At 45.3% G+C, this 16561-nt stretch overlaps 1 protein-coding gene across 1 annotated transcript in view; it reads right to left on the bottom strand.

Annotated features, from left to right (window-relative positions):
• CSMD2 (CUB and Sushi multiple domains 2) overlaps positions 1–16561 on the bottom strand; it is a 608999-nt gene that overhangs the window by 485735 nt on the left and 106703 nt on the right. Inside the window, exon 3 of the mRNA XM_055138092.1 lies at positions 7758–7870. Coding sequence (XP_054994067.1) covers positions 7758–7870 — 113 coding nt within the window. The remainder of the gene's footprint in view (positions 1–7757; positions 7871–16561) is intronic.

Raw genomic sequence — 16561 nt, 5'->3', positions numbered from 1 at the left:
CAAATTCAGAAGTGGGTGGAAAGGAGCTGGGGTTACGACCTGTGGAATTGATATGTCTTGTCTTCCATCCTGAAGTGACTTCAGGCAAGCCCCTCTAAGATGAGGGTGACTTCATTAATGAGCTGACATTTCTCCAGCACTGACCAGTCGCCACGCTGTGCCCCGAGCCCCTCGTGCCAAGTACACATTCGTTTTCGTCTTTAATTGTCATGACAGTTCTTTGAAGGCAGTTTCTTAACCAGATTTCAAACTTGCTGAGGCCAGAGTGGGAGGAATGAAATATTTGCCCAAAGTCACTCAATCCTATAGGATCTGATTTCTGATCTCTGAACACAGAATACACAGTCTCTACCACTGTACTCTCTTTTCTCCTTATGGTTACCAGGGTTTCAGCACCCACAGGCATCCCTCAACCCTTTTCTAGATTGAGCATAAAGATAATAAGTAGAAGCCAATAGGTCTCATTCTTTTAAGAGGCTGCCTATGTCTGAACAGCGAACTCCTAAGATCATAGATTAAGTTAAGTAGAAATACCTGCTTTGAGACCAAGATATTAAACAATCTAATAGACTGTGACCCAGAACTTTATGGAGGTGGGTGCTGCTTCCAGAGCTGTTAGTGACAGCTCAAGATTAAGGCTGCTAACACACAAAGTGGCAACCAGCACTAAGCATTAAAAACCCACCCAGGCATTTATATAATTGACATCTCAGAGCAGCTTATGATTCCTGTTTATCTGCTGGTCACATATCAACTGTGTCATAAGATCTCTGTGATTTGTGTGAGTAAAGGTGAGAACCCTGGAGGCGAGGGTGGGAGAAATGACATCCAAATGGTGGGAATAATAGAAATACCAGAGAGAGACACATCAGGGAAGGAAGAACCAACTGTCCGTTAAAAAGAGACAGAAGGGGCTGGAGAGATAGTACAGTAGGCAGGGTGCTTGTCTTGCATGTGGCCAGCTGGGATTCAATCCCCAGTATCTCATATGACCCCTTGAGCACTGCCAGGAGTGATCCCTAAGTTCAAGGTCAGGAGTATAAACCCCGAGCCACCAGATGTAGCCCCATACAAAACAGAACAACAACAACAACAACAAAAAAAAAACAAAGAGGCAGGATGAGAAGGAACTTTAGAGTTGGTGGATTAAGTTAAAAAAAAAAAAGCACAACTGAATCTGGCAGAGTTTAACAGGGAATTGCAAAATTTAAGTTCTAGGGGCTGGAGTGATAGCACAGCGGGTAGGGTGTTTGCCTTGCACGCGGCCGACACGGGTTCGATTCCCAGCATCCCATATGGTCCCCTGAGCACCACTGGGAGTAATGCCTGAGTGCAGAGTCAGGAGTAAGCCCTGTGCAATGCTGGATGTGACCCAAAAAGTGAGAAAAAAAATAAAGCTCTCCAAGAATCAGATGGACCTCATTCTCACCTGGAAAAGGCTTTTCCAAGCATGTCACCCAAGAAGGACCACAGAAGAAAAAATTTAAATACCAAACTTGATGAATAGAAACTCCAAAACATGCCATACATCAAAAGGGAAAGCATGTTAATATCCTTAATAGACAAAACCATGCAAAAAGAAAGAAATTTAAAAAAATACTAACACTCCAAGAAAAAGTAGATGTAGACCCGAAAGGGCAATTTATAAAATGATACATGACGAACCAGTCAGTAGTGACAGGTACCCAGCCTTCCCTATCATCAAAGTCATGCAAATTATAACAGCAAGCAGAATTTCATTATTCACCCATTTTAATCAATGGAACTGATTTGAAACTCACCAATATGCAGTTTAAGTAGGGTGGGGCGAGGGGTGGGGAGAGGAATGGGGAGAGATAGAAATCAGGACAACCTTTCTAAAGACACTGGGGAATTAGTTCTCACCAAGTAAAATCTATACACTCTCTGACCCCGCCATTGTACTTCCAGGAATCCCTTCATCGGAGATAATTAGATGAGGACTTCCACTGTCTGTACAGGGATGTTCTTTGCCCAAATGGCACCAGAGGTGACTGGTTAAGTAACTGTAGTATGTGCAAACCACAATGAGGCTGCCCCTGATCGTCATTAGGAAGGACAAAGCTAATGTTAATAGCCCAAAAGATCGCTGCCTCGATCACCAGGCCCCAGCACTGCATCCCCAGCACCTACCAGCTGCATCCGCTTTCTTCTGTGTGTCAAAGTGTGTACAAGGCAGAGGTAGGGAGGCCCTCCATGGCGGGCAGAGCAGAGAAGTGGGAGGTGCAGGAGAAGGTGGAGGGGGAGAGGGCTTCTGAGGCCCTAGTGCTGAAAATGGGACCCCTGGGTTCCCGCAAACACAAATACAGGCTGCTCCCTGAAATCTGAATTTCAGACAAACAATGGATCGATTTCACAGTAAAGGTAGCTTCCAGAAAACAATGGGGAGATGCACCAAAACTCCCATTTCAAACTTTTGAATAATTGGAAAGTCAAGTCCGCAGAGCATTCAGTATTTTATCTCCAAGCAACCCTCGCTGAAAAGTGCTGGGATTCCTCTGGGTGGGAGTTGGTGGGTGCCGTGTGGGCATAGCTCCCCCACTGCTCTCCCTTCTTAGTTCTGAAGGGGAGCTGATATCAAGTCAGGCTTCTTGGGTGTTCCCAGCAGCAGATTTGGCCTCCTGTAGCCTGCCTGAGAAGTGGCATCGGCCCCACATTCTCGCACAGGGAGGGCGGTGCAGGAGAGACATAAAGTCCTCCCTGGCAGAACTGCGCCTTCTAACTCCTGGCCCTCAAGTGGCCTTAAGCTGAGCATAAAACCCCCAGTCCCAGCTCTGCATCTGTCTGATGGAGATAGCACCTCTGCCCCAGGCTGTCATGGGGATTAAATGAGATAATGGATGTAAAGTGCCTGGCAGAGAGTCAGCCTGAATGCTCACTGATCCCCTTCTCTCCTGTCCAGGGCGGCTGCTGCCCACGCGCCTGTCCCTGGGGATTACAAATCAAGCATCTCCCAGCATCTCAGGTTGACGACTGGCCTTTTTGATCTTTTCCTGAAAGTGGCAGCAGCTGTGAGCTGCCACTCTTCACCTGCCTTCACCTTTCTGCTGTGTCCGAAGCCGTGCTCCCTTCCTTATCTGCGTTTCTCACTTGCTGCTGCAGTCGGGGTGAAGGAGGATCAAACCCGCTTTGATAGTCGACTTCCCGGAGCATCAGCATGTCAGCCCATGGGAGCTGCCCAGAGCGGGGCACTGGCATCCGTTTGAAATCCTAGAAGGAGGCTGTAAAGGGGCTGGGGCTGGGATAGAGCCCTCCTTGATGGGGGCTATTTGTGCACTGGCTGTAAGAATGACTCCAGTGGGCTTGCACGGACGATGAAGGATCAACCTCCCCCCCACACACCCAATCTTTCTAATCCCCTTGTCTCCTCCTCCCTCCTTACAGCAAGACCTAGGGAGTTGAGGAGAATCTGCGCAAGGTCACCCCGTGAGTCAGTTACATTGGTGTTCATCAGCCAATCCCCAAACAGGGGATTAGCTGGCTCTGTTGATAAGCCCAATCATAGAAAGCGCTCAGGCTGTGCATGGAGGTGCAGGAGTCTCCGGCTTCAATGCCAGCTGGGCTGTTCCTGGCTCCCCCCTACCCTCCCGCCACACCCCTCCTCCTCAGGTGTTCTAGAAGGCAGCATCACGACTCTCACACCACCAGTGGCACCATTTCTCCCCTGGTCCCAGCTTTAACTCGGACCAAATAGATTGGGCCACGGCATCACTGCCTGACCGAGACAGAGACCCAGAGCACAGCCCTGCCTGCGGCCCTGACAGCAGCCTCCCACACTGCACAGGGGGCTGCATGGGGACTCAGCTCCAGAACCGCAGTGTACAGGCCCTGCAGGATTCGCTCATCTCAGCACCAGTAGCCTGGAGACCCGACACCGGGTGTGATGTCCTGTCCTTCTGCTCTGGATGCTGAGTCCTCGCCGGTCCAAACTGGACCAGAAAGGTGAGATGAGGGACACATGGGCCTCTCTCTGAATGGTGTCTTTCTCCTCATGCGAATCACAGACCCTTTGCGAATCTGACAGATGCTCTAGTTTAGCCCTGTCCCGTAGGGCTTTCTGTAACCAGTAGACACACCTATGTCCATGTTCTCCAGCGTGAGAGACACAAGTCACAGATGACCACTGAACATTTGATATCAAACCCGTGCCTCTGAGTCAGGGATCCTAACCTTAACTTCACTGCTACTAATTTAATGCTAAAATACACGTGACCGTAGTACGCCGTGTGCACTAGACTACAGGTCAGTAAACGTTTCCTCTAAAGGGCCAGAGAGGAAATGTTTTAGGCTTTGGAGTCTCATATGGTCTCCGAGGCAGTAACTCAGCTCAAAGCTGTAGTGCATGCGAGCAGGCGCAGGCACAATGTCAACAAATGTGCTGGGCAGTGTTCCAATAAAACTTTATATATAAGCAAGCATGGGCTGGATTTAGCTGAGTTGTTTTAGATTGTGTCTCAAGTAAATATACAAATAGCCTTATATATTCTTAATTTTTCCTCTCATGTTACAGTGAGCAGACCTCTGATGTTCATTCATCTAGAAAGCCTGCCTCTGAATTCCATGCGGGAGCTTCTGATTTAGAGCACACTGTGGATACACTCTCAGATCTGCCCCTCCTGATGGAGACGGTGCTCGTGTGGTTCTACAGCAGGAGCGTGTGGTCAGGAGGAACACAACAATTTCCCCAGGCTTCAGGCCAATATCCACAAGGACTTTGGATTAAGGACATTGCAAGGGCCCAGTTGAGTCATGTGCCTGTCAACCCTTTCCAGATTTTCTGCAGGCATGACGTCTAGGGTCCTGATGTATTTCCTCCCACCCCAAACACACCCCATGTCCCCAAGTTCAAAGGACTGCATCAGAAACTAGGCTCCAGAGGAGACTGGATGAGGCTTCTCTTTTTCTTTATTTTTGTTTTAATTTTTATTAGTGAATCACCGTGAGGTACAGTTACAAACTTATGAACTTTCATGTTTGCATTTCGTTTACATTGCTCCACCAGTGCCCATTCTCCTCCACCAGTGTTCCCAGTATCCCTCCCACCACCCCCACCCCCACTCCCCCACCCTGCCTCTGTGGCAGGGTATTCCTTTTGTTCTCTCTCCTGTTGGATGTTGTAGTTTGCAATAGAGGTATTAAGTGGCCATCATGTTCGGTCTATAGTCTACTTTTGGCACGCAGCTTTCAACCTTAGTGGGTCCTCCCGACATTTTCTACTAGGTGTTCCCTTCTCTATCTCTGATGCCTTTTCCCCCAGCATGTGAGGCCAGTTTCCAAGCTGTGGGGCAGACCTCCTGGTTCTTATCTCTACTACTCTTGGGTGTTAGTCTCCCATTCTGCTACTTTACATTCCACATATGAGTGCTATCTTTCTATGTCTGTTTCTTTTTTTCTGACTCATTTCACTCAACATGATACTTTCCATGCTTCTCTTAATTATAAGTTTGTGGGGGCTGGAGCAATAGCACAGAGGATAGGGCATTTGCCTTGCACATGGCTGACCTGGGTTCAATTTCCATCATCCCATATGGTCCCCTGAGCACTGACAGGAGTAATTCCTGAGCGCAGAGCCAGGAGTAACCCCTGTGCATCGCTGGGTGTGACCCAAAAAGCAAAAAAAAAAAGAGGTTGTGGATCAGACTTGGAGAGAATTGAGTTGGGATCAGGGCCCAAGTTTAGAATGGCAATGCAGCAGGATGGACACGACTATAGAACACAACTACAGAACACAGCTATAGGTGGCCTTGCTTTTCAGAAGTTTGCATGACCTCATTTTGCTTTTACACAAGACCTATATCTGGACTCTTCTAGGGTAACCAAAAGAAGTGCAGAGAGTGTACAGAGATACGACAGAGGAGAGACAGTACAGAGGTTAAGGCATTTGCTTTACAGGCAGCCAACCTGGGTATAATCCCTAGCACCATATATGGTCCCCCTAGCACTGCCAGGAGTGATCCCTAAGTATAGAGAGAGAGAGGACTAAGCCTCGAAAACCACCCCCAATGAAAGGAAAGAAGCCCAGAGAAGTAGTGGGCTTTACCACAGAAGACACAGAGCAGAGCTTTCCTTCATCTGTGAGGACAGCTGCAATGAGAGTGTCCCCACCTAGCTCCTTCTCAAGAACAGCTTTCCTCAGCCTCTCTTTGTATCGCATTATGCCTCCGTTTGCTCTGTACTATGGCTATTTTAGGGTATGATTAGGTAGGTGATGTTTTTGGTCTGGGCATGCTCAACATTTTCCCATCAGAATTATGAGTCATTGCTTCTTCACTTGAGGCCATTTCGGCTTGTGAAAGCTTTCACCAAAAGACTCTATTTTGAGAGAACAGGGGAACTTAATGGCAAGGAATGAATTGTTTTTGAAAAGAAATCGGGCAATTTCAGGGGCCCTCACTTGAGAGCCAGGTGAGTCTTTTCAGGAGCCTTGGGTAGAAGTGATGGGGTACGCCCAGAACCCGGCACAAAAGCAATGCAGAATGAAGTCAGAAAGCCACAGGTCAAGCCAGGTGGTTTGTGCCTGGAGACTTCTCAGAAACTTTGGTTTAAAAGTACTGAGATTGAGGCCAGGGAGATATTACAGCATGTAGGACCAACCCAGGTTTGATCCCTGACACCCTGTATGGTCCCCTGAGTCCCACTAAGAGTGATCCTTGAGCTCAGAACCACAGTAAGCTCTGAACACTACTGGATGTGGCTCCAAAAAAATTCCTGGACAACCAAAACAATGACTGAGACCTTGTCAGGAGCCCTCTGGTACTCAAGTATAAACATTAAAATGTGTCTCCACCCCTCCCCCAGACACTTTGTTCTAGGAGTCTGGCCTTGCCTTCGTGCCTGGCAGGTGCAGGCCAGCTAAGACAGAGATGGAGTTTATGAACTATACATATTGCTGTAGCTTCATTCTAGCAATACCACTTCTGTGAGTTCCGGAGGCAAGGAAAAGAAGGCTTTTGGGTAACTGGCATGCTTTACGAGGGTGTTATGTCATTACTGTTATTAATTATCATTAACAGTCTTAAAATATGCCTACTAATGATCTCAACACAAAATAGCAGTGTGGGTCTTAGCCAAGAGCAGCATAATTACCTATTAATGAGATGTAAATTTCACAGGGAAATGACAGAGATCTAGAAGTACCACCTTCTGAACTAACATAATAAAGTTAATAATAATAATAGTGTATAATCTGAAGATATTAGTGTTAATTTGAATGCCAACACCACATTTAAACAGACCAAGGGAAGTGGAAGTAATTTGCATAACTCAAACCAAGAAATCCTAATCCATGCTATTAAGAAAAAAATTCATTGTCCTCCAAATGATATAAAACGGACTCTTTGCAGTCACTATATTGAGTGGATTTTTTTTCCGCAGCTACTTATTTTCTTCCTTTTACTTAGGGCTTATATCTCTCTTGTTTCCAAAACCAAGCTGAGGTACCTTATGCAATTAAGCGCAATAGAAAACAGAATTAAAAAAAAATAAAAACACAACAAAACCTAGTTAAGGGCACAAAGCAGTAGATATTACCAGACCCTCGGGACACACTGTTGCAGCTAAACTCCAATTTCAATTCTGTTTCCTGGAAGCACAGCCGGGGCCATTGAAGTAACTGAGTTACTGGTTAGTAGCCCACCTCGTTAGGCTCTGAAGCTGAGGAAGCCCTCCCCACCACAGAGCACTGCCCTGAGGGCCGTGACCCCCCCACCTTCCAGGTCAGGCTGGGCTGGGGCACCTACCTTCATAGCTGGCATGGAAGCCCTGAGCACTGACCGCATAGTCACTGATGAGGCGCAGAGACAGTGTGGTGGCAGCGCTGACGATGGTGGCTGGCAGCTGAAAGCCTGTGAGTCTGAAAGACAAAGAGGCATATTTTAGGGAGCATGAACCCCTTGGGGATGGCGCATACCTTAACCACTAACTGAGAGCCTGCTGGGGTGCAACACAGAACTGGGTGTGTGAAGGAAACTGAACACCAGGCAATGCCCAGGGTTCAAACCACAGCAACCTTCAGTGCAGGAGCCAGCAGTGCTCTGCCTGCTAAAGGCTGCACGGGATGTAGGGGAGAGGGGATCTCCCTGTCATGGATGATTGCTGACCAGGAAACCCTCTTTATCCATGTCTTTCTCTTTGCTTTTCTTCTCATCTCTTCTCCCTTCTCTCCCCTTTCTGGCTGAGCTCCTTGGAGGCTCAGAAATTTAAAGCTAACAAACACCAATTGACAACATTTATTCACATACCAGGGACAGGGATGATATCTCCAGCTCTAAATAGCAGAAAGTGGAAGACTCTTTTCATAGAATTTCTCTTTCAGATGAATATCTATTGCTTATACAGAAAATGATAAGTGGTTATTATTTTTTTAATGATGAAAACAAAAAATATAAACCCACAGCAATCTAGAAATAATCATTCTTGGCAGTTGACATGCCAAGTGATGGAAGGATCAATAGATAGGATCATAGTCAAGAAAATTCTGTACAAATGGGATCATACCGTGTGTGCTTTTAATATTAAAATGCTTGATCTTTCCCTCGACAAATTGAATGAAGGAAAAGAAGCAGGTAAGAGGAAAGGAATAGTTAAACCTGAGATACTTCCAGCTCACAGGAATAAATTTTGGGATTGGGAGCCTGACCGTGCTGTGCTCGGGGGGCTGGGAGGATACTCTTGGTTATGTGCTCAGGGGTAGGGTAGAAGCTGGGGAAATGGAGGGGAGGGAATCGCTCCCAGCAGTGCTGGTTATTGGGGGATGGTATGTGGTGCCAGAGATCTAACCTGGGTCTTGCCGGAACCTAAGCTGGGTCTCCTGTACGCAAAGCAGTACACTGAGCTCTCCCTCTCTCTCTCTCTCTCTCTCCAACCTCTAAGAGAATTAGTTTTATAAAGTTTCTCCTGCTGTTAAAAAGACCAATGAATAAAGCTTTTACTGAGCACTTGGGGGTATGTTGTAGGGAGGAATCTGTCCACTCTGGGCGTCCAGTCAAGTGGCCCATAGGTGGCCTCCCTATACCCACAGGCAGCAATGATGTGGTCAGTGTCCTGGCACTTTTTCCCCAGTCTTACACCAAACTGCAGATCTCTGAGCAGGAATTCAAGGTTTATCTTCATCTTTATCTCACCCTTATTAGTATTTTAGTTTGGGGAGAGGGGTTTCAGAGGCAATCCTCAAGAGGCATAAGGGGCCCTGCACAGGGGTTCTGGCCAGGCGAGCCAACAGTTCAACACACACGCCCAAGGCTATGGTGCTTTTCTAGGCTCTGCTCTGCAGTGCCGGGGATTACCAGGGTAACCTGGACATGCTGGGGTGGGGTAGGGCTCTTGGGGTTATCCCTGGAGATAGTTCTATGGTCGCAAGGACCGAACCAGGGTTCACAACACACAAGGCATGAGCCCACTGCTCAAATTCACTGTGAGAAGTCCAGTGCTAGATGAAGGCCTGCCTCCCACCATCCTGACCCAGAGGACTCCTATGAACTCAGCAGAAACTCAAGGAAGTGAGAAAGAAAAGAGATCAGATGATGAAAAAGTTCATCGAATTATGCCATAAGGTCATCTTGTCTTCAGGTACAAGATACCCCCAGTGATGGACCCTACTTTGCATCACTTCCTTCCCCACTCCAGCTTTTTATCTATAGCTCCTTCAGATTCTCACATGGCCTCCAAATCAGTGAAATAATGAAACTATATATCTTGAATGGAAGAAAACTATGTTTTTTTTTTAATTTGTCTTATTGTTGTTGTTGTCCTCTTATGTTGGGAATATCTTCACAAATCTGACAGGTCTAGAAGACTCCTTTGGCTTCAACCTACCCATTATTCTTCTACGGAGTGGTCACTGCATTCTGATAGGCACCTCATCTGTGCTGTAGACTTAAGACTGGGCAAATGACCAATGACTTCTCTCTTATCTTTATGGGTTTAATGGAAAAGAGGGAAGAGGGCATAGGACCCTGATAGGATCATCCTGGATCCTTCCGGGAATCTTTCATTTTGGGACTCTAAATCATTATCATGTAAGCCTGAGACTTCCAGCAGCCTCTTTATCATTATATAGAGTCTATCTACTTTAGCAAAAACGATATCCCACATAGATTTAAACAGAGCTGAACAGTGAGAAGAGAGACAGAGGCCTGATGATATATTGTTGAGATCTTTAATCCAGCCAAGCAGAGTGATCTATCTCTGCAGTTCCCGGTTATGCAAGCCAACATTCTTGCTGTTTGCATGTCTCCTTCTTTCCCTTTTTGTTTCTTTTGCTCAAGCTAGTTTGATTTGCGTTCTCTCTCTTGAAATTGATTGAACACTGATGGATACAGCATGAAACCCTAGAGGCTTTAAAGGAACATATTGATTGCCTTTATTCCATGAAAATCAAAAGCGTGTATGAGAAGCAAGAAAAATGTTTTTTCAAAGATAAAGAGAAAATGCAAAAGAGAAGGTTAAGTATAATACACATGACAGGAAGAGGCTAAGTATTCACAATCTATAAAGAACACTTGAAAATCAATATGAAAATGATAAACACATAGAGGGAAAGGGCAAAGGATAAAAACATAAAGACAATCCACTTAATACCAAAATCACAAAAATTAAATACAAGCCTCTTTTCTGTAGAATGAGGTTGGGCCACAACCAGCTGTGCTCAAGGATTTACTCCTGGCTCTGTGCGTAGGCATCACCCCTGATGGTGTTTAAGGGACCATATGCAGTGCCTTGGATTGAACTGGGGTTGGCTGTGCTCAAGGCAAGAGATTTACCCCTTGTTATATCTCTCTGGCCCACTGCTCATTTCTTAATTCTCAGATTGACAAATATCCAGGGTTGGGAAGGATTAGGAAAGAAATATTGTATGGTTGCCAAAAGACTGTTCAGGAAATTCTATAAATTGTATGTGTACATTTCACACATTAGCTTAAATGGGCCACTTCTTTGAAAAGTACAAAAACTACCATATCTTTCCCAATAAGCCTTAGATCATTTAAACTGCTCTATTACTATTAATGGAGAATAATATTTTAAAAATAACTCCAAGGAAATATGCAGCCTTAGATAGTTTCACCAGGGAATTCCACAAAAAGGCATAAAGAAGAACTAAAACCAATTCTATATATCTATTAAATAAAATGAAGTGAAAGGAATACTTGTTGACTCATTTAGAACGTCAGTATTACCCTGAGACAAAAAACAGAGATGGTACAAAAAAGAAAATGAATGACCAGTATTCCACAGTGTATTAAATCGAAAACCCTTGATGAAATATTAGCCAAGAGATTTCAGCAAGATATAAAAATAACTAGACACTCCAAAAAAGCGGGGTTAAGTCTAGAGATTCAAGTCTGGGTCAACATTTCAAATCAATCAGTGTCACTTTTCATAATAACAGGTCAAAAGAAGAAAAGTCGCATGATCATGTGAATTAATGCAGAAAAAGTACTTGATAAAATTTAAAAGTCATTCCTGATTAACAAGCAGAAACTAAGAATAAAGCAAAACTTCTTGACTTGACAAAGAGCATACAAAAATATTATAGATCACATCCCTCCTGGTGACAAAAGACTGAATGCTCCTTCTCTAAGATTGAAAATAAGGTATAGATCGAACATTGGATAATTACTGGATAATTGGAAAGTTGACAAGAGGCATGGAAGCATTTCACTACAGAGGATATGTGGATGGCAAATAAGCTATGTAAATGGTTCAATATTCAAAGCCATTAGTGAAATAAAAATTAAGATCATGATGATGAGATATGAGATATTAGTGCATACTTATTAGAACAGGTGGAATAAAATTTGTGACAAAAACAAATGTTGATGAAGATGCAGAGTAAATAGATATCCCGTAGATTTTTAGAGTGACGTAACATGACACAGACACTCAGGAAAATATTTTGCCAGTTCCCTTTTTAGGAATGTCTATTTTGGGTTTGGGGAGAGAATGCCAGGGTTAAGGTGTATGTAAGACATGCACCCAACCCTGGCTCCAGCCCTGGCACTACATGCTCCCCAAAGCATTGTCAGGTGTGGCCTGGATAATCCCAGGTACCACAGAATCAAAGCAGCTTTGTAGCATCTTTAGATTCTGTCCGGCCTGGATGGTTGAGAATCCCTAAAGAGGGCCTGTGGGCCATTTGTGAGGCTCAAAGGGGAAAAATGAGAATAATAACTATGATGCATACATGGATCATAAAACTCAGTGATCACATCCCTGGGCACCTGTCCCAGAGAAATGAAAACAGTGCACACAAAGGCTATACAGGATTGCTCATATTGTTTCTTCTCATTTTGTTATTTTTTGGTAACAACCCCAAAGTGGAAGCAACCAAGATGTTCTACAATAGATGGATGATGAAACAAACTGAGGTTCAGGAGTGAACAGAAGGAGACTATGATACCTGAGCAAGCTGGGTGGGTCTCCAGGCATTAGTTGGAGGGCTAAAATTTAATAAGCCTAACATAAAAGATGACCTAGCAGACTGTTCCATTTATATAGTATTTTTGAAGTGACATTAAAGGAAAAGACAAAAGATTAGACGGTGCCAAGGGTTAAGGAATGGCAAGGGAAATAAGTGGAGGTGGGTGACTGAGAAGAAGTAGAAGGGGGCTTTTTGCAGCCATGAACAGTTTCGCATCTGGATGGAAGTGGCAGTGACCCAAATCCACACAGCTGCAAGGGACAGAACCTGTGGCAACAGCACTGACTTCCATGTCCTGCTTTGGGTAGGAGCCATGTCACATGGGATGTGCCCACTGAGGGAAAGGGGATCAAGGTATCCGAGACTTCCCTGTCGTATCTTTGAAACTTTTAGCGAGTTTGTCAATATTTCAAAGTTAAAGTTTTATTTTCTAATTATGTAAGGGGTTCACAGTGTAATTTTTAAAAATTTTATTGAATCACCGTGAGATAGTTACAAGCTTTCATGTTTGGGTTACAGTCTCACAATGATTTTCTGGTGGCTGCAGTTCTCCATTGAACCTGACCTAAATTCAGGCATCCTAGACTGACTGAATCTTTAGTTGATACTTCTTGGCCCCATCTCTTCAGCTGTGTCCTGTTCATTTCAACCCTTACAATGTGTGTGCATGCACACGGTCATGTGTGTGCAAGCACTAGGCTCCTCCTCCCTTCTACTCCCCACCTCTCTCTCTCTCTCTCTCTCTCTCTCTCTCACACACACATACACACACAACACACACACACACACACACTCTTCATCTGTAGCTCTGGCTGGGGCCTGGCTATCAAGAGACTATGTATCAGCACCATTAACCCCGATTCCTGGGATTCTGTCTGATTTGACTCTGCTCCCAGAAATGTTTGTCAACCAATGACATTGCATCCCTGCAATAGGCCTTGAGCATTCAATTTGTCTCCAGTGGGGCCAAATTTTATTTGGATCTGTCCCCATACCGCATCCCAGTTGGCCCCATGTCTACACTTCCAAGTGGGTCCAATTCACAACCAGTTACCTCTTGCCTGTGTTCACACGATATGCCCTCAGGTGCCCTTCCCAGACAATCCAGAGAGAACAATTTCTTTCCATAACTGATAGCTTCCTGGAAGAATCTCACACCTCACTAGGCTTCTCCAAGGAGTTGTCCCCGGGAATGGCATTCTTTCCACTGAGTAGAACTTGTTGATTGTATTCCCTGAGTAACTTTTGTGCTGCCATGGAGGATTTCTAGGCCCTCATTTCTTGGTTCTATATTGACACAGGCTGCAACTAGCTAATGTACACTGTCAACAAACAATTATGGTTTGATCACTTGCAATGTAGGGAATTGCAGCTTACTAGGCATTTTCTTTAATCAGATATTTACCAAGCTCTGCTCTTTCCCAGACGTGGTAAATAGATCCTAACATGGAGGATTCCTCAAAGGCGCTAAAGCTGGAGGTGTGTGAATGCTTGACTCTCCCCATCTGGATATTTGAATCATCATTCCCTGCCCCCTGCCTGGTGTTCCCAAGTCCTTACTTCTCAATGAGTCTCTTTTAGGCAAACCGAGGACCCTGCATGCCAGAAGATCTCATGGCATTGCATGTACATCTTTCTGACTTGCCCATCTCACATCTGACAGGTCTAAACACCATATTGAGGGGAGAGCACTATCTCCCAATAGTGGATGGACTCAGCCTCATTAGATAAGCATGGCAAAATGATGTGTGGGCTTACCACTGTGGCTGGTCTCCTCTCTGGTTCTCAGATGAGCTAAGGACAGCTTTAGCAGACAGGTGACTGACTATGGGCATCAGCCAGCCCTCAGCCTCCATTGATCTGGGGGTATTATCTTGCCACTTCTCCTAGAACATATCTGCAACTTTTGTCTCCCTGCCCAGAGTCACACAGGTATTGCAAACTGGCCATATGCCTGTCCTCACTGTCCCTGTTTCAAAGCCATCCGAGACTTCCCACTGTAGGATGAAGACCAGAATCACTGGAGAGGCCTAGGATGCCTGTGGGACCCCAGATCCTCTGCCCTGGAGTGTGGAAGAGAAACTTCAGTCCTCTTTGGTTAAGCAGAAGGTTGATGGCCCAGAGCATGGACAATGAGCGAGAATTTGGAACTGAGAACAAAATGAATTTTAAGGGAATGGAGAGATAGTACAGGGGGGTAAGGTATTTTCCTTGCGTGTTGCTGGTTCTAGTCCCCATCACTGTGTCACCTGAGCACAGCCAGGAGCCATTCCTGAGCAAAGAGCCAGCAACAGCCCCTGAGCACTACATGTGTGACAAAACACCTCCCTCCCAAACAGATAACAACAATAGACATTTAAAAAGTCACTTCTCATCACCAGGCAACTGTGTACCCAACAGCTGAGCCACTAAATAGTTCCCCGCTTCTCCTTCCTACTCACTGCCGGCTCCCTTCCCTCCCATGGGCCATCCAGTCACACAGCTTCCTTCTTACAACACTTGCTCACATCCCCTCCAGCTGTTTGTCCAATTAACTCCTCATCATTCAAATCTCATCATGAATGTCCCAATATTATTTTAGGAAAGCTAAGTTTCTGCCTCCCAGGCTAGTCTAGTTTACATTCCAAACAGCCCCTGTGGATATGCCTGGGACCCTATCCCACAGGACAGATGGTGCATCAACATTTCCCCTGGACCTGGCATGGACTCTTCTGAGGACCCTTGGACAGTGGATGCTGCTTCTGAGAGGGGCTCTAGGGAATCTGAGCCCCTTTTGCCATATTCTCCTTCCCTGGCCACTGCTGCAGCAGCAGAGCCCTGCAAACCATTTCTGAATATGCAGCCGGAGCAGGAAAGGAACTTCTGGTGAGATAAGCCACTGAGATGTGAAGGTTCTCAGATTCCACAGTATGTGTAAATTATGTTGCTCAGATATGCTGAGGCCAACAGATCAGGAGCATATCTGCATTGAAAAAACAATTTGCTGCACACAGTTCCTCAGAACAGAGGCCTGCAGGGTCACTCGGGAAAGTACTGCACTGGGAAAGGAGGAAGGTGTGGGAAGGAACCTCTGCTAGGCTGGTCACAGGGAGGCAGGGGAAGCTAGTCCAGCAGATTCAGAACAGGCTGTTTTGGTCCCTAGAGGGTCTTAGGGTAGGGACTGTCCTTACGGCCAGCTATCAGGGATGAGGGAGAGGTGGGGCTGGGGCAGAGGAGGGAGGGAGGTTCAACAGGTGTTCACTGAAATTGGTCAGTTGCCTCTAGACTGTTCTCTCCAGGAAGAGGTCAGTGGTTCTCCCTGAACCAAATCCACAGGGTCCTGGAAACCTATTGATATTGGGTGAATCTATTGATTTCCAAAATAGTTTTACCACAGGCTTATTCCAACTAAATTAGAATTAAATGCCTAGACCATACTTCAGATTATAAAAGCATAACACAGCTCCTAAATGAAGACCAAAGATGCTTCTAATATTAAACAGCAATCTGTATTCATTCACTCATTCACTGCAATAATCATCATATGCACATCTTTGGGATATGAAAAGAGACTAGAGTCCTTGGAGAAAACCACACACCCCTCTCTGGCAAACATCGCAGACAGGGGTCCAGTTGGGTCAGGAATTAATGATTTCTCCCCTTCATCCTAAAGAAACAACACTAAAAAAACAGCATTGTTGGAGACTCTGCTGTAGTTTATTCTCTCTTGGAATTACTGACCTAGGGAGTTTTCTTATCTGGGTTGAAAGGTCCCTACATCAAGTATTACAAAATATTTAAAGAATTTAAAATTTTTTTATAGGGATGGTGACATAGTACGGCAGGGAAGGCATTGACCTTGAAAGTAACTAACCCAGGTTTGATATCTGACACTCTATATGGTCCCCTATGCCTCACCAAGGAGCATAGAGATAGGAATAAGCCCTGCGTAAGCCCTGAGCACCGCCTCTCCCCAAGGGTGCCTCCCCCACCCCAAACTAAAACCAAGGTAAAAATAGATGAAGACACACAGAATAATACAGAGCAGTCTGTAATATTCCCTTTAAAATGACTTTTATTTACCTTTTTTGTGGTGCTGGGGATATGACCAAAAGCTTACCTATGTAAGACCAATGTTCTACCATG

This window comes from Sorex araneus, chromosome 5 (genome assembly GCF_027595985.1).
Source record: "Sorex araneus isolate mSorAra2 chromosome 5, mSorAra2.pri, whole genome shotgun sequence".
NCBI lineage: Eukaryota > Metazoa > Chordata > Mammalia > Eulipotyphla > Soricidae > Sorex > Sorex araneus.
The sequence above is the reverse complement of the archived record's forward strand: the minus strand, read 5'-3'. Positions and strand labels throughout refer to the sequence as shown.